We start from the raw sequence: 24161 nt of genomic DNA, 5'->3' as shown, positions 1-24161 counted from the left end.
CTTTCTTCCCTGCGTCCTTTGGCCTGCTGGCTGGTGGGGAAAGATGCTGGTGCATCTAAAGCGATGAGCGGCCTCCCAGCTGGCATTTTAAAAAAGAGGAAAAAAAACCCTCATGAAACCCACTGGCAAGAGCCACGTGCTCCTCTCCGCACAGGCTGCTTTCCGGGGTTGGGGGTGGGGGGGCTGTCTTTGAAGCCCGCGAGCCTGTGGGTGTACGTGCTCTTGCGTGCGTGCGCAGGCATCCTTCTCTGACCTGGCCGGGTAACAATGTGGCATCTTTTGGTCTGGCTTAGGGGGGGCTGCTCCGAGGCTCTAGGACTCCAACCTTGCAATCTGCAGTTGCTTTATATTTCCTTTGTATGCTGTGTTCTCCCCCAGATGTGGCCCTCAGGCAAAGGGGGGGGGGAGTCCTTCCTCCCCATAAGAGTTACATGTACAAAGGGCCAGCCCTAGACTGTCTGGCACTCTAGGTAAAGATAACTTCTGACCCCCCCCCCCCCCCACTTACAATATCACTGAATCATGTTGAGGGGTACCCCCAGAAGGCCAGCACCCTAGGCAGACGCCTAGTGGCAGGGTTGGCCCTGATGTTCGATCATAAACGTTAGGAGGCAGCTTCCTTTCAAGGACATATGGAACGTTTTATGTTCCTGGTATTCCCTGCTGAATCACTGGCCCACGATGGCCCTTCTTGCGCTCTCCTCTCTCCCTTGTAATCCCTTCACCAGACTGGCCTTTTCTGTGAAGTCCTGTCCAATCCTAGGCATGTTTCTTCAAGGTAAAGATCTAAGTGGAAGGAGACTTACTCCATAGGATGATTTCTTTATTTATGTGTACCCAGGGCCAGCCCTGCCACTAAGCAACTGCCTAGGGCACCAGCCTTCTTGGTGCGCCAAATTGGGTGTCCCCAATGTTACTTGGTGATGTTATTAGTGGGGGGGGGGGCGCTCCAGAAGTTAGCCTTGCCTGGGGTGCCAGACAGTTTAGGGCCAGCCCTGTGTGTACCCCACCTTCTCCCCCGTGATGACCCAAAGTGGCTTACACCGTTCTCCATCTTATCCTCAGAACAACCCTGTGAGGTAGAGAAGAGTAATGCTGGCCCAAGGTCACCCAGTGAGTTGCCATGGCTCAGTTGAAGATTCAAACCTGAGCCTGCCAGATTCTAGTCAGAATACACTACACTGACTCTCTTTAGAACAAAGCAAGAGTCAAGCGGCACCTTGACCAACAGAGTTTTATTCAGAATGTAAGCTTTCATGTGCTAGGGGAGGGAAGGTGGCTCAGTGGTAGAGCATCTGCTTGGGAAGCAGAAGGTCCCACGTTCAATCCCTGACATCTCCAAAAAAGGGTCCAGGCAAATAGGTGTGAAAAACCTCAGCTTGAGGCCCTGGAGAGCTGCTGCCAGTCTGAGAAGACAATACTGACTTTGATGGACCAAAGGTCTGATTCAGTATAAGGCAGCTTCATATGTTCATATGTTCACACTTCATCAGACAAAAGTATGGAATGACAAGCAGGTTTGGGGTTTGAGGTTCCCTGCCCATTGCAGGGAATATCTCACTTGGCATAATTAGTGAATGATTTTTGGTTTTCTGGATTTGGTTTGAGTTTTACCAGATTGGATTCTACCTGCTATTTCCTGCGTTTCAAGGCTCCTTGCCCTTCCCCCTACAGAAAGTGACAGCTTAGTGTGGATCCACTGAGTGCATCTGAAGTTGTAGACTCTAGTTTACAAATGCTTATGATGTGGAATAAAATTTTGTTAGTCTTTCTGTGGGGGTACATTTAATCCCATTTTCCCCACAAGGAGCTCAGAACAACATCATTTGCTGATTTTGTCCTCATAACAACCCTGCATGAGAGAGGGAGAGACAGAAAAAGTGGCCCAACACCACCGAATGAAATTCCTGAAAGAAAGGGGATTTGAACTCAAGTCTTCCAGATTCTGGTCCAGCAACCACTATACCACACTGGCCAGGAGACTTTAGTTTATTTTGCCTGAATATGCCTGTGTTTGAACTTACTTTCCTCCTTGTTAAACTCTCCTTCCTCCTCTTCTTCTGTTGTTTCTGTACTATTGAAGTTCTAACTATTCTCACTGCCACAGGAGGTGGTGGTGGCCACAAGCATAGCCACCTTCAAGAGGGGTTTAGATAAAAATATGGAGCAGAGGTCCATCAGTGGCTATTAGCCACAGTGTGTGTGTATATATAAAATTTTTTGCCACTGTGTGACACAGAGTGTTGGACTGGATGGGCCATTGGCCTGATCCAACATGGCTTCTCTTATGTTCTTAACTATAAGATTGTTTCAGGTGGGGACTTGCTTTCTGTGTTTATATTATGCCCTATTTAGGCCCTTCATTTATACCCCTCCTTTGTCCCCAGTGGGGATTCAAAGTCCGTATGTTGCTTTGTGCTCTTCCATGTTATCCTCACAACAACCCTGTGATATAGGGTAGACTGAGAATGTGTAGTTGGGCCCAAGACCGGATCTACATGTTTTTTGAGCGGGGCCAAAATTAAAAAAATGACACCCCCTTAGGGGCCCATTCTATCTTACGAGCCCATAGAATAGAATGGACTCCATACCCTATTTGGCACCCCCCCTTCTGGGGGCACCTTGGGCAAGCACCCCCTCTGCCCCTCCCTCGATCCGGTCCTGGCTGGGTCCAAGGTCACCCAGTGAGCTTCCAGGGAATTTGAACTTGAGTCTCCCCGATCCTGGTCTGATACTGTACCGCTACACTGCAGTGGCTCTCGTGTATATGCAATATTTACTTGAGTGGATAGCAGCAGTTCTCCATGGTCTTAGGCAGAAAAACGTCTTTTCTCATCACCTGCTGCCTGAGATTCTTTAACTGTGGTGCCAGGGACCCCTCTGCATACAGATCATGTGCTCTACCATGGAGCCTTAGCTGCGCCCAACTGAGAACCCCAGGCTGCAGCGTAATTCTGGATATTAGAATGATATTTCAGGAAAAAAAATCTATTAATTGCACGTTGCTTGTGTATGAATGCATATTGCAAAGGGTGGAGTAGAATACTCAGAAAGAACCGGTATTAATTAATTTATCAGTGCATAAGCTGTAGCGTCAATTGGAACAGCATTTGCATGCATTGTGCACTTCAGACTCCCAATTTATAAAATAGAAAATCATCGTGAAGAAAAGTAGAGCAATTCCGTGATTATATAATCATGCAAAGGGGAATGCTTGAAGCCCAAGCCTAACCGTATATGCTTGAAAACAAATCTCTATTGACTTCAGTGGGACTTGCTGCAAAGTAAAAATGTACATAGGTTGTTGCAAATTTGTCTTGATTTTGGCAGGAGAGATGTAACTAATGGTAGCTGAAAAAAGCTGTTTGGTTGTTACAGTTTTTCTGATTGCAGGGATTGGTTACCCTGTTTGCTTTAACCTGCTGTTTGTTTTTGTTATTATGTACCAGGACTTTTTTTGTAGCAAGAACTCCTTTGCATGTTAGGCCACACACCCCTGATGTAGCGAATCCTCCTGGAGCTTACAGTAGGCCCTGTGCTAAAAGCCCTGTAAGTTCTTGGAGGATTGGCTACATCGGGGGTGTATGGCCTAATATGCAAAGGAGTTCCTGCTATAAAGCCCCTCCCCTGTTATGTGCTATGTTGTAACTCCATGATGGTCCTGCTACTTGGGCTCCACATATTTGTCGTCTCAGTGTAAACTTCTCTTGTCTCTTCCTTTTCCACCAGATCGGGAGCTGCTGCCTTCTGCTACAGGACTAGATCTTCATCAGTCTCCATCCCTGATGTCATGAAGGGAGCCTCACAGATGCGGTAGGCAACCATCTCTATACACCTGAAATTCTTGCAAGATCCTTCTGGCTGTCCTTTGCTAGACATAGCCATTCTATTACGGGCTTGTAAGTCCTCCAGGCAACATTCGTGCCCTTTTCAATGTTTCATGCAGCTTCTTATGTGTTAGTGATGATAAACTGCAGTGGCAGACAGAATGGGTTTTAGTTCTGCTGTAGAAGCCCTCTGGCAACGTATATTGTGTTGGGGATAATTTGAAATAAACAAACAAGCTCCATCAGCCTGATTTAAAAGCATTTCAGTTGGTTGATCATTTGCCTTTTCAGCTGGTTTATTTGGTTAAACTTGTGTATTACCGTAATATCAGTGTAGATGTATTTTAGAGTTAATGAAGGGTCAAGTAATGATTTCGTAAAGAGAAGCTATTGCTTGCTGTTGGAAGGAAAGAAATGGATATTACTTTGACATGTTCCTGAAAGATGTCGATATCTTTGTGTTCATTCCTTGTTTCAGGAACATGTCAAAGCAAAAATAGCTTCACAGTACTTGGTATGAAGAAACTGGATATCCATTTCTTCCTCTACTTCAGTCATTTATGCATAGTGACAGTTTTTCAATTTGTATACATCTTTCTGCTTGGATAAAATATGATTTAATGAGATTCAGGGATGTAATTACTGGAAGTCAATATATGACTATGAATCTAATTCAGGGGGGAAATGGGTAATCCCAGCTCCTCCACCTAATTATTTTAACAGCTGTTTTCAGATGTCATCAACAAGCCATGGTCTGTGCTAATACGGAGGCAGAGGACCCCAAGCTTGTACTTCAGTCTTCCAACTAGGCCAGGGTCTGGCAGATCCCAGTTGTCATGGCATCCAGAAATCTCATTGTGGTGCCTAGTATTTTCATCAGTCATTTTTTAGAAGTGCCTCTTTGTGGTTTTTAGTAGGCATTCAAAGCTTATTTAGGCAATGAATAGAAGATTGTGATGACAGCTAGGGTTATTCCGGGGTTTTTTTTTGTTACAACACGTTATAACAATGTTGTTACAATGTTATAATGTTGAAAAAAAAACAAGTTAGCAATAATTAGAATCATCTTATATTTTAATAGCAAAAATCAGGATATTTTTTTATTTTTAGCTGGTGACTGGAGCTGTAAACTGGCAAGACAGATCATTCTACAAACCTGACATGGGCCCTAGGTTTGCAGAAAATATGTGAAATCTTTAAAAAATTACGCTTGGTAGCTTTAAACAAATCTAAAAATGGTAAGAGCAGCTCCTGTAGCTTTAAGCAATCAATTCCCTCAGTGGCTGTTGCTAGGCAACCACAGTATTCCGGGCTTAGTTTCTGTTAGTAAACATGTCGGGGGAGCGGGCAAAGCCCTTTCCAGCCCTATTTTTGCCTTTGAGGGAGAACTCATTGGGGCCAGGCCTGGCTAGGGATGCCAGCTCTAGGTTAGAAAATTCCTGGAGATGTTAGGGTGGAGTCTGAGGAGGGCAGGGTTTGGGGAGCAAGCATTTTCTCCTAGGGGACAGATTTCTGTTGTCTGGACTTCATATTTCCATGTCCTACCTGGAGGTTGACAACCCTAAGCCTGGAAGCAACCTCTGGGTCACTTGATACTGCCTGACTTGCATGACTGAACTAGACCTGGCCGTTTGCTACTGTTCAACAGCAGCCATCTTATGAAAGCCAGTGTGGTGTAGTAGATAGAGCTTCACAGTAGGATCTGTGATACCCAGATTCAAAACTTCATTTGTAGAGCACATCAATAAGAGATTGATGCCTTTCATTCTGTTTTGGAGGAGAGATAAAAAAATTGAATGATTTTGACTGTTTAAGGCTTCGTTCAGACATAGCACAAAGGTCCATCAGTGGCTATTAGCGACATCATATTGTTGGAACTCTCTGTTTGGGGCAATGATGCTCTGTATTCTTGGTGCTTGAGGGGGGGCAGTGGGAAGGCTTCTCGTTGGAGAAGCTTACTGGGTGACTTTGGACCAGTCACCTACTTTCAGGCTATCATATTTCACAGGGTTTTGGTGAAGACAAACGGGAGGAGAGGAGAATAATGTAAGATGCTTTGTCGAGAAAGTCATTATATAAATGAAGTAAATAATACATATAGCTGAAAATGGGAGGCAGATAAAAGGCAGAAAGTTGAATGGCTGAGAAAGAGGGAATGAGGCAGAAAAAGGGAATAGATATGGGGTTACCAGGAGGAGGGAAAGAGGAAATAGAGAGATGAGGGGTATACAGGGGAAAGTGAGATGCCCCCCACAATTCCTTCAGGATTCCTTACCAAGCAAGTGGGCCTGGTCTAGCAGCCAGCGCTACACAATTGATCCACAGTTTTCCTAGACAGATGATATTGGAGGAGGGAGTAGCTGAAGACAGAGGCGCAGATAAATGTAAGTTGGCTGGTGGGTGGGAACCAGAGAGGGGAGAGGGTTAGTGGGCTTTCAGGCAAGGGAAAAAAGGAAGTAGTAGGGGAGGGGAAAATGATTTATATTATGGGTTCCCACTTATTAAAATGTAAAACCCTGAAGGCCGAAATATAAGTCTGGCTCCTAAATTTTTTGGGGTGGCTTGTAGAGCTGAAGAAATTTTGTCAAGGCCTGGCCTAGCCATAGTTAGTTATGATGTTTGACTGGGTAACTTAACAAACTGCTTATTGTTTCTTGGTTGCAAGCCAAGATTTTTAGCCAAGATTAACCTGTGGCTTCGAAGGCAAGAACCTAACTATTATTTGTTCAATTTTCCAATTTGGCTGTCACAATAAAAAAAGTGCTTAGACTTCTTAAATCAGGAAATCTTCACTCCTGTGCAACATGTCAAGGAAGGAGGGAGGAAGCCTGTGAGCCTGAGGACTTCCTGACCCTTTCTTTTTACAAACCTATGATGATTTGTTCATGACATATGCACATAGTCATTATCTCCAAGAAGATTTTGTCTCAGTCAGTTTATGAAACTTTAAATTGAAAGGCATGTTGACAGAATCTGAAACACTGACAGTGTCAGGTAATAATTTACATTTTGATGGAAAAGATGACAAGATCTGACATTCTAGAGTCTACTAGGCTTAGTATATTTATGAAGGGTACAGCAGTATTATATATAAATCTTACATAAATCTGAGAGAGAATTGTTATAAAGTGTTCGTTCCTCATTTTATAAGGTATCAATTCCTTATAAAATAAGTACAATTTATAAAAATAACCAATGTAAATGCTCCAGAGCAGACTTCGGGGCATATCTGGTGGGTGATGCAAATATGTTTCAGAAGAAATACTCAGTGCAGTTAGGAAAGTAATACACGTTGTTACTTCAATGTGATCCTGTCTACATTTTATCAGGCTGTCTAGACAATTTAGTGAAAGAAATAGCCTATGAAATGATCTTATTAAGTAATCTCAACTAAGATCTTTGTTGTGAATGGATGATGCTGTCCGAAAGCATTTTCCATTTTGGTGTGGCTAGTCAAAATGTGGGAAATTGCAGAAATAGCTAAAAGTATAGAAAATGGTAGATAATTTGTAGAGCACATCAATAAGAGATTGATGCCTTTCATTCTGTTTTGGAGGAGAGATAAAAAAATTGAATGATTTTGACTGTTTAAGGCTTCGTTCAGACATAGCACAAAGGTCCATCAGTGGCTATTAGCGACATCGTATTGTTGGAACTCTCTGTCTGGGGCAATGATGCTCTGTATTCTTGGTGCTTGAGGGGGGGGGCAGTGGGAAGGCTTCTAGTGCCCTGGCTCCACTGATGGACCTCCTGATGGCACCTGGGTTTTTTTGGCCACTGCGTGACACAGAGTGTTGGACTGGATGGGCCATTGGCCTGATTCAACATGGCTTCTCTTATGTTCTTATAGTTTAACTGCAACTACTTTGTCCAAGCCCTGACCTGAATTGCCCTGGCTAGCTTGATCTTATCAGGTCTCAGAAACTAAGCAGGGTTGACTTTGGTTTTGCTTTATTACCCATAGTACCCTGACCTGGATATCCTGGTTAGCCTGATCTTGGAAGCAAAGTGGGATCAGCCCTGGTCAATATTTGGATGGGAGATCTCCAAGGAGGTCCAGGGTCATGACGCAGAGGCAGGCAATGACAAACCACCTCTGAACATTTTGAAAACCCTACAGGGTCAGGCTTCACCTTGACAGCAAAATAAAATAAACTGTCCTGACCTGGATAGCCCAGGCAGGTCCGATCTCATCAGATCTCGGAAGCTAATCGGTGTTGACTCTGGTTGGTACTTGGCTGGGAGACTTCCTTGAAATACCAAGTCAGGAGGACAGGGGCAGGCTTTATTCAGCCACTTTTCTGAATATCCTTCAGGGCCCCAGTAGGGGTCAGTCACCAGAAATCGCCATGACTTCCAGGTGCAGACACACACCCACCCACCCCACCAAAAAAGCAGCACAGTATGTCTTAGCTTTGGTTTCTTAAGATGTTTACAGGGGTGGCCAACGGTAGCTCTCCAGATGTTTTTTGCCTACAACTCCCATCAGCCCCAGCTATTGGTCATGCTGGCTGGGGCTGATAGGAGTCGTAGGCAAAAAAATCTGGAGAGCTACCGTTGGCCACCCCTGGTTATAGGATGGTTTCATAGAATACAGATGTCCTGGCTTATTTTTTGATTATTTCCTCTCAGGCTACAGAGAGAAGGCAATTAAACCAGCTGGCGTTGTTGAAGGATACCAGAATATGAGTGATTGCCTGTAAGCAGAATCCTGGATTCACAAACTAGCCACAGTTGAAATAAATCATGGTTTAGCACTATGTCTAAACTTAACTTTACAGTGCTGTACCCTTCCAAGACTTCAGAGGACAAGAAGGGGGAGGGGCTACTTTGCTTGGGGTTCCATGGGTAGGTTGCACTTCTAAGAACATTCCCTTGGCAGTAAGCCTTATTGAATAAAATAGGACTTACTTTTGTGTAAACCTATATTAGTCACTTTTAGTGTTGCCAACTCTGGGCTGGGAAATTCCTCAAAATTTGGAAGTGGAACTTTTGGGGAGGGGAGGAACCTCATTAGGATACACTGCCATAGGTTGCACCCTCCAAGGCAGCCATTTTCTCCAGGAGAACTGATCTTTGCAGTCTGCAGATCAGTTCTAGTTCTGGGAGATATCCAGGCCCCACCTGGAGACTGGCAATACTAAGGGATTCTGTACTGTTTTATGTCATGGTTTGTTTGGTTTAGGCTGCAAACAAAGCAGCAAGCTCAAGGGGGTTTCCTTCATAGTAAAATACTCAGGAGAGTACTCTTTGTCTTGTGCATACATTTCCTTTCTTTTTATGTTCTGTTGCTTCAATTCTAAAGCATTTTTTTAGCAACCCCATATGTTGATATTTGCTGTCATATTTATATTTTTATTTACTGATTAACAGTTTTTGGGTAAACATTAGGGAGAACTTCCTGACAGGAAGTTCTTCCTAATGCGTTTAGCCAAAAACTGCTTTGATTTAATTTCAACCTGTTGGTTCTGGTCTGACCTTCCAGGGCAACAGAAAACAACTCCACACCATCCTATATATGACAGCCCTTCGAGTACTTGAAGATGGTTATCATATCACCTTTTGGATGTCTCATCTCTCCAGGCAAAACATACCTAGCTCCTTCAACCTTTCATTATAGGACTTAGTCTCCAGAATATAAAACAATGATGAGTAGATAGCCAGCTTCATTTAGTAACAAAACAAGATATAATTATAGACCAGTAGAAATTGCTGTTGGTAAATAAAAGAAAACTGGAAGAAATATATCATATTCCTGAATCATTCTTAGACATTAATGATGACTTTTTAGGTACCAATTTTGCACAAAATTGAGTTAGATTTGAGTTTAATATTCCTGTAATTGAACAGAAAAATAACTGTGGCTACATTTCGACATCCATTAGACATTAAACTGATAAGTACATGAACCTAGCTTGGTATTGTGCTTGCTTCTGATCTCCTTCTTTCTCTCCCTTCTTATCTGGAGAATCTCAGTTAGAAACTAACTTTGGATATTCATGCCCTACTTATTCAGGCAATATGGATTAACTGCAGCTAAGCATCCACCTCCAACCTAGGATTCTAAGCCTGGGTTAAATTTAGGTATAGAAACCTGGTTTGACAGGGAGGAAAACTAACTCCTGTTAATTCACATGCCTGTGTTCATATGGCAACCAAAGCCATCTGGGATTCTGTGTGGGTGAAAGGAGAGTAGAGGAGTGAGATGTGTGAGTGTGTGTGAGCACTGCAATAAATTGGGTTTGTTGACAGATCAGCATCTGTCTCCTTGAAGTAATCTGGCGGTGGCTCAGTGGTAGAGCATCTGCTTGGTAAGCAGAAGGTCCCAGGTTCAATCCTCGGCATCTCCAAATAAAAAAGATCTTGGCAAATAGGCGTGAAAAACCTCAGCTTGAGACCCTGGAGAGCCGCTGCCAGTCTGAGTAGACAATACTGACTTTGATGGATCGAGGGTCTGATTCAGTATAAGGCAGCTTCATATGTTCAATCTTGGCCTCCCCTGCCTTTAGTACCTGCCCAGGGCCTTCCAAATACTGTCTGTTACTACTTTATGGGGCACTGTATGTTAGAGTACCTACCACCTTCTGATCAAAAACTGTTGCCTACAAGTGTTTTAGTGCCATCTTGTTTTAATTGTTTGATTGTTTTATATTATTGGCTTTTATTCTGTTTTATTATGTTGTGAGCTGCCCTGAGCCCACTTAAGGTGCAGGGCGGGATATGTTTAATAAATAAATGATGTCTGAAGACAACTGATATCATCTCAAGGTGCTGAATGTCCTTCAGGCAGTTAATATTCTGAACAGCAGTTTGCTATCCTGGAGAGACTGTTAACCAGGGGAGAGAAGGCAGCCTGTTATAACCTGATCTTGTCAGCTTTCAAATGCTAAGCAGGGTCAGTACATGAATGGGAGACCACCAAAGAAGATTCTGCAGAGGACGGCAGTGGCAAGCCACCTCTTCTTCTTGCTTGAAAGACACTTGTCTCTGGCCACCATTAGTCAGCCGCGACTTGACGGCACTTATGTATGTCATTTTAACAAGAGACGAGCATTGTCAGAGGGCCAGAGTCCTGTGTTTATTATCCAACAAAATGTTGCCAAATCTTAGAGTCATATGCGTCATTTTCTCTGCTTGAGATGGCATTCGTAACATAATTCCAAAGGCCTGATTTGAAACAGAGGGTCCTAATTGTTATTAATTTTTATCCCACCCATCCTCCCAAAGAGCTCCAGATAGCATCCATAGGATCACTCCTCCTTTGTCGTCAGCTGAGAGTAAAAGAGGGAAAGACGGGCCTGATATCCCCCTGTGAGCTTCATAGCAAATGTAGATTTGAACTTGGGTTTCAGAGACCCTTCTCTAATGTTCCAAGCACTGCTGTGTGTCCTTCCAGGGCCGTATCTAGGGGGGGTGGGCAGAAGGGGGTGCTTGCCCCGGGCGCCAACAGGGGCGGAGCCAGGACTTTGGGGGCAGGGCCAGGAGCAAAGTTGTGACAAGCATGATTGAACTCCAAAAGGAATTCTGGCCATCACCAGAGCTGGCTCACTCACTAGGCAAATTAGGCGATTGGGCACCGGCAGGGACCATAAGATAGAATGGCCCATAAGGGGGCGCCATTTTTTAATTTTGCCCCCCCCCCCTCAAAAAACATGTAGGTCCTGTGTCCTTCTGAGAAAGACTTTGGGTGCCAGAAGCTTCATTAATGTTGCCTCTGAGAGCACGTCTGGACTGTTAACCAAAATTAATTTTGTTGTTATGACTTCACCCCTAAGGAAATGCAGTTCTGTGCTGGGCTAGAAATCTTAAGGCAATTTCCATTCCTCAGAGAACATCCTCAGAGTGTTTCTACAAAAGCTTATTTCCGCTGACAATTTAATAACGCACACTGTCAGCCCAGTTGATGCTGGGAGAAAACAGAACATAGGATTAATTTTCTTTAAGAAAAGCTGGTTGTCAGTTTGTTTTTAATCGAGATCGTTGCCTGTTGACAAACCAACTTTCTCTCTGTGTTGCATAAACATAAAGCGGAAAGTGACGGATGCAAATGGTGGATTTATTGTTTATTAAGGTATGGATTTGGTTATGTCTCAACAATATTGCTCAGCTTTCCAAAACCTGCTGTGATACATGAAATGGTTACAATCATTGAAAGCTAAAAATACAGACTGTTAACTAAGAAGACTCAGTGCAGTTCCATTTTCAAGCAGCATCCTTTGGAATAGCTGCTGTAGGGGTCAAAAACCGTTAGGCCCATTTTGGTGTAGTGGTTAAGGCTTTTATCTGGGAGAACCGGGTTTGATTCCCCACTCCTCTACATGCACATGCTGTTGTGACTTTGGGTCAGCCACAAGTTCTCTCTGAGCTGTTCTGCTCAAAAGCAGTTTCTGTCAGAGCTCTCTCAGCCCCACCTACCTCACAGGGTGTCTGTTGTGGGGAGGGGAAGGGAAAAGAGATTGTAAGTTGCTCTGAGACAGTTTAAATAATAAAGCAGGACTATGCAGTTTGGGCACCTTTGTAAATGAGAAGACTTTTCATGAGCTGGAGAAAGCTAAAACAAATTTGTACCTGATGGGATCCTTAGGGTAGCTGCACGTGAGGAGGTTTGGACGGGAAAGGCATTCATTAAGTTATAATGATACTCAGGCCATTTTTAGGGTGTTAGAAGTAAGTCTAGCCTATCCCTCAGTACTTTAGTTCGGATGCAGATGCTCATAGCCTATCCAGTGTACCAGTATGGAAGAAGTGCAGTCTCTACTACATGGGGGACCAGCCCATGGCAAAGACAGTGAGAGTTCATTGCATTGCATATCTAGAACGGAGCTGAAGAACTCGAGCGGCCTGATTGGATCATAGAGCCTGTCCTACACTTTTCCCCGCCTCTTCAGCCCTGTGCTTAATTCCAGGATCAATACAGTAGAGGCAAAAGTAACCCAAGACTGGTGGTACGTACCATAGGGCTGGGTATATATTTTAGTGTGTATGAATAAGATGTAACATTTATAGAGCACTACTAAGGCTTCATGTACAGTTTGGAGTCGGAATATACTTGCCAAGGTAATCGGTCACTATGGCCATACAATTTCCCACAGTAATCAGTCACTTATGACTATACAGTTTTCCTCAAATGACTGCCAAGTTTCATATGGGCTGGAGCTTTTGTCTCTTGAAACACAACCTCACACCGTGACCAGATCCTGGTGTCTGAAGGAAGACTGTTTAGTCATGATATTTTATGTAGATGCTGAGTCATACAGATGTGATTCAGCTGTTTAGGTGTTTTAGATAATTCTTCCAGCTTCTGTGCATGAAGTAGCTTTTGACCCTATACAAACGTTGGTATATATCTCTTAATCACTGAAAACTAGCCTATCCCTCATGTTTTTTTCCCCATAGGAGGAAAATTATATTTTTTATCCCCTCTTGAGTGTGGCTGTAATCAGACAGGAAGTATTTTTGTCTGGTGGCATCACTTCCTATTAACTTCAACTGGTACCTTATTTGTTGATTGATTTTGCCTTTTCTTTTTCTCTCAGGAAAAAATCAAGCTACATGACTTGCTAAAAGAAGAGGATGATGTTATGTTGGGGATGTTGGTCTTTTGGACTTCCTGGGGCAGGCAACAGTCTCCAGGCAATTATCGCTGAGCCTCAGGGCTGTGGTTTCATTCATGAAAGGAATGTCAAAGAAGTAGCTTGTGGTGGAAACCATTCTGTTTTCCTGCTGGAGGATGGGCAAGTCTATACATGTGGCTTAAACTCTAGAGGACAACTTGGCCATGAGAGGGAGGGAAACAAGCCAGGTAAGTTGATTCTTAGTCTCTGGAGTCAACCTCTGTTGGTGTCAAAAAGTGCAAAGTTGGCAGCATCTAAGGGGAGGAGATAGTGAAGAAGAAGATGAAGATATTGGATGTATATCCCGCCCTCCACTCTGAAGAGTCTCAGAGCAGCTCACAATTTCCTTTATCTTCCTCCCCCACAACAGACACCCTGTGAGGTGGGTGGGGTTGAGAGGACTCTCCCAGCAGCTGCCCTTTCAAGGACAACCTCTGCCAGAGCTATGGCTGACCCAAGGCCATGCTAGCAGGTGCAAATGGAGGAGTGGGGAATCAAACCCGGTTCTCCCAGATAAGAATCTGCACACTTAACCACTACACCAAACTGGCTCTCCAGTGACTTTTAGCCCTGAGTGGCAACTGGGATTTCTTCACTCAGCAGCCTCTTCTTTCTTTTCTTCAAGTATTTTCTATGTTTTGACTGAAAACTGCAGATATATTTTCAGGCTTATCTTTTTTTAATATTGAGAAACTTGCTGTGAAAAGTGAAATTAGGATTGTTCCACATGATTAGACTGGCTGCATGTAGACATCTGAACAAATTTCAGTTTGTTTGTGACAAGAACCATCCTCAGAAGTTCTCAAGCTTGTGTGCCTCTTTCCCTTCCTCCTCCCCATGTGCATGGCTGGCAAAGATTGAAATTATGGAAAGCAACCAACTGCACGCTTTCCTTTCTTGCCTACGAACCTAAGAGTCTATGGTTTGTGTAGAACTAGGCAGTCCTCAGTTTCCCTGCCAGGTGGAAGAGGACAATGGAGGGGGCAGAGGCGTGTGAACCTAAGGATTTGTCACAAACTAGACACACTTTATTTATTCATTTATGCTCCTCCTTTCTCCCCAATGGGGACCTGAAATGAGTAGCATTGTTCTCCTGCCTTCCATTTTATCCTCATGAGAACCTTGTGGGTAGCTTTGGCTGTGAGTGTGTGAGAGGTTCAAGGTCACCCAGCAAGCTTCTGTGGCGTAAGCGGGTTCCCAGATCCTTGTCTGGCACTCTATCCACTGCACCCCGCTGGCTTAAGAAGGGACTGTGCAAAGCTGCTTAAAGCAAATAGATTGGATCTCTCAACAGGAGAACTGTTCACACATTCATGTTGACTCAAATGGAGTGGAAGCAGGAATGAGTGGCCTGGCTATGTTCTACTGCTTTCATGTTCTCTTTGGCTTGTGAGCACCATATCTACACATGGAAGAAGTTTCCATTGCATAGCTGCCTTCCCCAAATCTGGACAAGATTCCTTTTTTAGTATTCTCAATCCTAGGGGGAATCTGTGGATACACTTTCTCAGGGCTTTTTTTGTAGCAGGAACTCCATATTGCATATTAGGCCACACACCCTGATGTAGCCAGTACTTCTGCAGCTTACAGTAGGCCCTGTAAGAAGAGCCCTGTAAGCTCTTGGAGGATTGGCTACATCAAGGGTGTGTGGTCTTGGAGTTCCTGCTACAAAAAAAGCCTTGCACTTACTCCATGCTCACACCAGTGATCAGTTAACACAAAGGATGTGGCATGCCTGCTTGTGTCCACTCCCGCTCTTTGCCATTTGATTGAATGGTATTGTGTATAAGGGGCTTAGCTTGTCAGCGGACTGGTAGCCAGGGCAGAAGTTCTGTATTTTTGGCAAAATGGAAATCTGATTGATTCTTGGTATAGTGGTTAAGAGCAGCAGACTCTAATCTGGAGAACTGGGTTTGATTCCCCACTCCTTCTCCACATGAAGCCTGCTGGGTGATCCTGGGCCAGTCCCAGTTCTCTCAGGACTCTCTCAGCCCCACCTGCCTCACAGGGTGGAGAGGAAGGGAGACTTTTTGCAGGTAGTGAAGAGTGGGGTACAAAACTAACTCTTCCTCCTTCTTCCTCTTCCTCTTATTCTTCCTTCTCTTCTTCCTCTTCCTCCTTATCCTTCCTCTGCTACCCTTTTTCCTTCCAAGATGACACAGGAGGTAATTGTTTTAAAAAGCAAGGACACAGCTTTGAACTGAGTCCCACGTTCTGCTAACAGCTGCATTTTCCTCTGGCACAAGGATCTTTCTGCTGATGAAATCTGCTCACGTCTCCCTGTGCCAGAGGAAAATGCCACCATTAGCAGAACAGATCCCCAGGATCCAGGCCTGTTACTGAAGCAGAAATGGGGAAGTCTCAGGAACCTGCTGTTCACCTTAGCTCTTGAAACTTGAAGCTGATAAATTGTATTTTGAGCATTTTTTCTCATTCTGGCATCGTTGGTTTAGTTTAATCTGTTCCCCCTCCAGTGATTTTTTTTTATCCTTGTGACGCTCAAAATATTTTGTACCCCTGTTTCTGTGTATATGAGTTACGTTTTGTGGTGGTTATTTCCCCCCCCCCCCCAAGAAGAACTTTGCTTATCTTTTGTTAGGAAGTTGAGGGAAATAAAGAGATTTAGAATAGCAGTCCTTCACAGTCCTTGTAAATAAGCCCACAACAGTTAAAAGGTAAAGGTAGTCCCCTGTGCAAGCACCAGTCGTTTCCAACTCTGGGGTGACGTTGCTTTCACAATGTCTTCACTGCAGACTTTTTACGGGTGGTTTGCCATTGCCTTTCCCCAGTCATCTACACTTTCCCCCCAGCAAGCTGGGTACTCATTTTACTGACCTCAGAAGGATGGAAGGCTGAGTCAACCTCGAGCTGGCTACCTGAACCCAGCTTCCACCAGGATTGAACTCAGGTCGTGAGCAGAGCTTAGGACTGCAGTACTGCAGCTTTAACACTCTGCATCATGGGGCTCTTCCACAACAGTTACAAACTCACAAAAAACTTTACCAGCCTACCTGTCTGTACCACCTAAAACCACCCTTTGGTCTCTGTCGGTAATGCTGCAGGCTTTCAATCACCCCAAGTATTGTTGGTCGAAAACATCTTAATAAATGGCGTATCCCATCATATATTTTGTTGTTCAGTTGATGAGGCTGTAAGGATACTTGCAGCTGTCTCCTCAGGGCCTCTGAGAGAGGGGGGCCGAGGGGCCCAAAATTCAGGGGATCCCACCATCACTTCGAGGGGCTCCAAGTGGGGTTCTCCAACAGCCAACACAGTAGAGTTTAGTTTTCCCTGGAGAACTTTTGTTCTGCCCCCTACGTTTTCAAAGTGGTGTACAACTTTTAAAAGGCCTCAAATTCTAACCAATAAATTTTAAGGTTAAAAATCTAATTCCCATCCCAGAGGCACTCTCTTAGTTGTGGGGTGCCGCAGGGAGCGGTCCTATCACCGATGCTATTTAATATCTATATGCGCCCCCTTGCCCAGATTGTCAGGAGGTACGTACTGGGTTGCCATCAATATGCGGATGACACCCAGCTCTATCTATTGATGGGTGGCCAGTCTGACTGTACCCTGGAAAATCTAGACCTGGCGTTACAAGCTGTGGCTTCTTGGCTCAGACTGAGTCGGCTGAAATTGAATCCGACGAAGACGGAGGTTCTCTACCTGGGTCAAGGCGGTCCGAGGAGAGAGATCCAGCTGCCGGCCCTTGACGAGGTACCACTGATACCGGTCCCTAAGGTCAAGAGCTTAGGCATGCTTCTTGAGTCCTCCCTTACAATGGAGGCCCAGGTAGCAGCCACTGTTAGATCTGCCTTTTTTCATCTTCGGCAAGCGCGGCAGCTGACCCCTTACCTGGAGCGCAACGACTTAGCGACGGTAAGCCATGCTACGGTCACCTCAAGAATAGATCACTGTAATGCTCTCTACATGGAGCTAACCTTGATGCTAACCCGGAGACTACAACTAGTGCAGAACACTGCGGCACGGCTGTTAATGGGGCTGCCGCGACGGGAGCACATTCAGCCAGTGCTGAGAGAGCTGCACTGGTTGCCTGTTGTGTTCCGAGTTCGCTTCAAGGTGTTGGTATTAACCTTTAAAGCCCTCTATGGTCAGGGACCTGGCTATCTACGGGACCGCCTTTCCCCATATATCCCCCAGAGAGCACTGCGATCAGGGACAAAAAATCTGCTGTCTGCCCCTGGCCCAAAAGAAGCCAGGCTGTGTGTACCAAGATCCAGGGCTTTTTCGGTGGCAGCACCAGAACTTTGGAACACCCTTCCAGAAGCCATAAGGGCCCTGCGGGATTTGTCTGCATTCTGCAGGCTTTTGCGGTTTGATTGAAAAAGGGCTGCCACCGGACATCCTACAGAATGCTGGCGATCATAATCGAGAAGTCAATTCCGCCTATATTGGACTGAAATAGCGCTATAGAATGGTTTTAAAGTTGATATATGTAAATTATGGTTTTATGTTTTATTGGATTGATTGTTTTTATGATGTTGTAAGCCGCCCTGAGTCCGCTTGCGGAGAGGGCGGGATATAAATGGAAAGTAATAAATAAATAAATAATAATAATAATTAAACAAAACAAGCTCCAGATCCAAAAATAATACACTGGAGCCTCCATTTGAAAAACCTGTTGGAAGAAGAATGCTTTTGTCTGTTATCTAAAATATCCAAGTAATGGGGCTGAGCAAATTTCTGGTGTGGGATGGGGTGGGGAGAAGATGTTTTATCAAAAGCAGCTCCTGAAGAGACTCCATTTCTATTGGATTCTAACCTTGCATCCATGACATGGCATTTGTGGAAGAGGGCCTTGATGGCAAGTGGGGTGGGGGAAGGGATGAAGGTTCATATCGGAGAAGATGCTCCTGAAGGGTTGCCAACCTCCAGGCGGGGCCTGGGGATCTCCCAGAATTACAAATAATCTTCAGGCTATATGAATCAATTCCCTTGGAGAGAATGGCTGCTTTAGAGGATGGTCTTTATGGTATTATACCCCACCCTCCAGCCCCCAAATCTCCAGGAATTGGAGTTGGCTACCCTATCTCTGAGATCCTAGGGAACAAACTTTTAGGGCTTTAAAGATATTTATTACCGTTTGGTGGTTGCAAACAAGCCTTCTTACTGCTTTGCAAATACACGTTAACAGCTATCCTTTTGATAGTTTGTGGTAGGCTGTTGTTAGACCATTGTTCTTTACCAGTAACAGAGCTGGCTTTCAATCACCCAAAGAGTTGTTGGCTGAAACATTGTCATAAATGTTGCATCCGGCCATATCTCTTATAGTATAGTTGGTGAGGCTGCAAGAATATCTTCTCTCATTACATGTGGCTTGGCTTGTAAAGGGGAAAGTTTCTGGTTTCAGATTACAAAGGGATTCACTAGATGACTTAAGAAAATGATGATATTGGATTTATATCCCACCCTGAGAAGGCAAACATTGTAACTATGTCTAGTAACTAGGTCAGCTAGCAAACCAGAGTTGGAAGGAAGTACAAGTCGTGCTTACGAATGAAATCAATTTATTTGTTTTGGTTATATATGATTTCCATGTAATCGTCGGCCCAGATAATCTGCTACACACACTGTAGGTTCCATGACAAAGGGGTCTGGATTCAAACCTGATGCACTCTCTGGTACAGAAGCCTGGAAGCTTGTGTACTTGGAAAAGAAAACACACTAATTTATTGAAAATCCACTTTTAACTTCACACATTTGAAGATTACCGTGGACCTGGAGTCATAAACATAACAGGAGGGTATAGGTGGGAAGGTGATGCAACCTGATGGGCTTGCTATTGGGAAAATGATATAAAATAACTAGAGAAAGGCCTGGGTCAGAGATTTTAACAAGACTTTTAAAGCAAAGATACTAAAGACTACACCTGTGACTTTCTCCATGCAGAACATGTGTGCTGCCATGGAGCCATGTTGTCTCTGCTAGCAGAATTTGGTACAAGCTGGGATTTTTAAAAAAACACTTAGAATGTCTTAAACAGGTTGGACAAAGAGTTCTCCTGTGAGTTTTTTTTTTATACTGCCCAAAGTAGCATATAAGCCATCCTTAAGGGCCTCCATATATACATCCATGGCGGGGTGGGATGGAGGATGTATGTTTTGTTGCGCCATCATGTGATAGGGACTGCCAGTTTGAATGTGTAAGCAAGCCCTAAATGTTGTATTAAAGTATCCAGGAAGGGGGAGGAGAGCAGATGAAGCTGTGAAGGAAATAATAGTGAAAGAACATGTTCAGATAAAATCATTTTGCTTTTTTGAGTGGCCACTAAATACTTAAAGCTTGTATTTTGGGGGGAGGGTGATGTATTAACACCCTTTCTCTTGTAGTATTTCATTCTAATCAGGGCTTTTTTGTAGCAGGAACTCCTTTGCATATTAGGCCGCACCCCTCTGATGTAGCCAATCCTCCAAGAGCTTACAGGGCTCTTAGTATAGGGCCTACTGTAAGCTCTTAGAGGATTGGCTACATCTGACCTAATATGCAAAGGAGTTCCTGCTACAAAAAAAGCTCTGAATTTCTAATAATATTGGAATCCTAGATTTTGGATGGAATCCTTGTCATCCAAGAATTCCATTTGAGCATTATCAGCCCTACGTTACTCTGCACTAGAATTCTGTCTTCCAGACTGCCTGTCATCTACCCAGTTTGCTGGGTGGATTTCAGAAGGCTGTGCCAGCTGGCTGTAACACTCTGTACTTTTTGAACAGGAATGCAGTAAAGTTCCTAGCATAGTGTTGGAACACATAACACATGTACCAACAATTTGACAGTATAGTCAGGCTCCTAGGATAAAACTATCAGATGTAAAACAAACTTCTGTTGTGATTCAACATAGGTCTGCCAAAAATATGCCCTAGGCTGGGTGGCAGAGGAAATCCCAGGTGTGTCCAGTTTGTTACATTGTCCCACCCCTTATTACTTTAAATAGTATTACTCACCTATTTTACATACAGTCTGTTCTACAATAATTCATTTATTTAATGCAAAATGGCTCTTGTGATGAGGATTATTTCCATTTCACATGGTGAGGTCTGTTCTTTAATTTATGAAAAAAATATTGGTTTCAGATTGGGGTCTTATAAACCCCTGTTAAATTATAGGGGCTTTTGTGAAATATATTTGACAATTACTATAATTTAAGCTATAGAAATATATGTTATTAAGGATTTTTTACATTTATGGTTCATAACCTTACAGGAGTAATATCTCTTAATTTCTCTGGGGTATAACAAATCCTAGATATTTTATTCAATTGCTTTTTAAACTCTAAATTATTGTTGTTTTCTTTTTTTTATAGTCTGCCTTTCTCACTCAGTTTGAAGGCACATTGCAGGATATAAATTGTGTAAGATAACCAGTGAACAATACAGTAGGAGGAGGATTACAAGGCAATGTGGTAAAACAGGTGATATCTACAATAATCAATGCCTTTTGAAATATGGATGTTTTAAAATACAGAATTTCCCACAAAATGGCTGCAAATATGGTTTTCTCCATGTGATTATTTAGACCAAATGTGGCCAAACTGTAGCTCAGGAGCCATATATTATGTGGCTCTCAAAGCTGGCTTGGAAAAGGCATTTCTCTCTTTAAATCACTTCTTCAAGCCAAGCCAGCTTGCAGTTTGGAAAATGCATTTAAAGTTGCTTTCTGTCAGTGACCCTAATGCCCTTCAAAGGAGACAATCAAAACACACACACACATTGGGAAGGAGAACTTAAAACATCAAGTAATCCATTTATCCTTTAGTTGAGGCGGTGGACATCATTGAGCATCAATAGGCCCTCCTTGTCCATGCTGGCTGAATTAGGAATAATGGCTATCTTGTGGTTATTATCATCTCATACATTGACCATTCAGGGATTAGGTATTTTGAAATGGTCGCCATCTGGATTCTGAATTTCGAACTTATAATTAGTAAATTGATTTTCTTGGTTTATGCTTGAATTAATTGTTTTTGAACTGATTTTATGTTTATCTTTGATGTGAACCACCCTGAGCCCATCAGGGAAGGGTAGGACAGAAATGTAAAATAATAAATAAATAATCTCTTTCATTGGTGTGGTGTCAGTAAGGCATTGCTGTTTGTACCACCAATTGCAGGTAGCTGCACTATGATGTCATGTTATCTATCTGTCTGTCTGTCTGTCATCGCCTTTTTTGTAGAAAAAGCCCAGCAGGAACTCATTTTCATATTAGGCCACACACCCTGACATCACCATTGTTTCGTATAGGGTTTTTCTGTAGAAAAAGCCCAGCAGAAGCTCATTTGTATATTAGGCCACATGCCCTGATGCCAAGCCAGCCGGAACTGCGTTCCTGCTCAAAAAAAAGCCCTGTATCTACCTACCTACCTACCTATTTATTGCTGGGATAGCAGGCAGTTAAGGGTGGTGCTTGTTGTGTCCCACTGGAAACGAATGGACGGTGAAGGTTTTGTGTGACTTTAGTATTTCCCTGTGCTCATTCCCACACTTGACCTGAACTATAAAGCTGTCATATGGAAGGGTGGCCAAGGCAAGAGGCATGAAAACTTGCATCACCTCCCAAGGAACTTCATGTCCCACTTGTGTGTGTGCCTGTGTATTTAATACGCAGTGAAGCAGAAAGTTTTCTGGTGTACTGTTCACTTCAGCAGTCACCCTGTGCCCACGGCCTCTTTACGATAGACAAATATATGAAAGCACAAGGGAAATTTATTTACTTCATTCATAGTCTGCATTTCTCGTGGAGGCACAGGGTACAGAGCTGAAAGCCAGTATAATACAGACAACATATAGCACAGTAAAACTAGTTTCAGGTGGGTAGCCTTGTTGATTTATATTAGAAGAGTCAGATTCAAGTCCAGTAGCACTTTAAAAACCAACAAGATTTTCCAAGGGTTAAGTTTTCGAGAAACAAAACTTCCCTCATCCGATATCTGAAGAAGAGAGCTTTAAAGCGTATGCCCTTGTCTTGTCTTAACAAGTTGCTGGACTTGAATCTCATAATAAAACTGGGTCACAAAGTGAGAAAACAATGCTATAAAAATAATTCATGCAATAAACAATGAAGTTAAAAAAATGCACAAAATGTTCACAGACTACCACTCTATGTCTTTTATTAAAATTCCCTCCCTTCTGATTTTCTACAAAATGAAATCCTGTTTTTCTACAATGCTAGTTCTGCTCTTTTATGTATTTGGGAGGTCCATTGTACCTATAAGGGCATAGGAAAGTTAAAGTGAATGATGTCTGTCTCAGGATGCTGAATGTTCTACCTGATATGACATTCTAGCTGTCCCCCTAGATTGCTGCTGTGGAATGTAGTTGCTAATGGGCTGTAATGTCTGAAAGAATTCATTTGCTAGTTGAAGCGAACAGAGGCGTTTGCTGGTTGCCGCCTGGAGTTCCAGCCCTCAGTAGCAAGTGTGGTGCTGTAGAGAGAATAGCTTTGGATTGTGACTGTCACTCTTGATCATTCCTCCAGTAAAACTCCCCCAGTGGGAAGTGGTACATCTGCAAATGCATCCTAGCAGTTGTAATTAAGATGAAAGTGAGGTGTGTTCGAGTTCAACGATTCGGAAGAAAAGAAAGTGAATGATTCATGAACGGAAAGATTGTCCTTATTTTACCCCTCTCCCCTCTTTTTTCAGTACTGAACCCCCCCCCCCTCCATTCTAGGGTGGGTTGTGGGCAGTGTTCCCTCTAAGCTGAGTTAGTGTGAGCTATCTCACAGTTTTTTAGACTCCAGCTCACACATTTTTGTCTTAGCTCAGGAAAAATGGCCCCAGAACAACCTAATTTATGCAGTAGCTCACAAGTTTAATGTCAGCAGCTCACAAAGTAGATTTTTTGCTCACAAGATTCCATAGCTTAGAGGGAGTATTGGTTGTGGGATTTTCCCCCCACTGAAATACTTCGAGCCTTTCTATGGGAATTCTGCCCCCCTCCCTCAGTAACAAATTTATTAAAAGATACAAGATGCTAGATCCAAAAGCACACACCATCTGGAAAGGAACTCTTCTATTAGCTTCTGATTCATCCCTGGCTTTACAGCTGCTTGAAGTTGAAAACAGGCTATTTTCAGTCTGACAAGCCCTTACTGAGGCAGCCTGTGTACAGAAGCCTCTCTGTGCCTGTGCTGGTCTCTAGTTCCAATACCTGCCATCCAACGGAAAAGTCTCCTGCTCGCCTGCTGTGCTCTTGGCAAGCTACATGACCTTTAGAAGGGACCAGAGAGGCACAAATTTGCTTGGAAAAAGTTCCGGTCATTTCCTTTAGAACAAATTGGTTAGTAATGATTGGAAAAGAGCTTTAGCTGCAGTTTTCGAGTGCGGCTTTCTGTCAGACAAGTCAGGCTAAACAGAACAATGACATGATTTGGGATTTGACCACATTATATGTAAAATTATCTATTTTAGATCAGAGCTGCTGTGAGGAAAAAAAAGAAAATCTGTTTAATGTATCATATATTCAGAAATGTTGCAAAAATGTATGATTATAGTATGTGTTTCTTAGTCATAAAACTTGCTTCTGGAAAAGCAGTGAACACTGACTGCCAAATGAGGACAGGCCTTCTGTTCACTCAGGTTTCTTGGTTATTCTTTCAGGCCTGTAGCTACAGTGGGGCCCGGGGGTGGGCAGGCCCATCCTTTCAAAAAACCCCTTCCAACTGTATGGCTGCTTCATTGTAGGGCCCCCAATCTGTCCCCTTT

The 24161-nt window shown here is 43.5% G+C and overlaps 1 protein-coding gene across 2 annotated transcripts in view; it reads left to right on the top strand.

Annotated features, from left to right (window-relative positions):
- Window positions 1-3726: 3726 nt before the first annotated feature.
- LOC132577333 (probable E3 ubiquitin-protein ligase HERC3) overlaps window positions 3727-24161 on the top strand; it is a 63076-nt gene continuing 42641 nt past the window's right edge. For both annotated transcript variants that reach the window (XM_060247064.1, XM_060247063.1), the window contains exons 1-2: window positions 3727-3813; window positions 13364-13629. In XM_060247064.1, coding sequence (XP_060103047.1) covers window positions 13401-13629 — 229 coding nt within the window. In that variant the 5' untranslated portion in view covers window positions 3727-3813; window positions 13364-13400. The remainder of the gene's footprint in view (window positions 3814-13363; window positions 13630-24161) is intronic.

This window comes from Heteronotia binoei, chromosome 9, assembly GCF_032191835.1.
Source record: "Heteronotia binoei isolate CCM8104 ecotype False Entrance Well chromosome 9, APGP_CSIRO_Hbin_v1, whole genome shotgun sequence".
NCBI classification, from domain to species: domain Eukaryota; kingdom Metazoa; phylum Chordata; class Lepidosauria; order Squamata; family Gekkonidae; genus Heteronotia; species Heteronotia binoei.
This window is presented reverse-complemented; position numbering and strand designations above follow the sequence as displayed.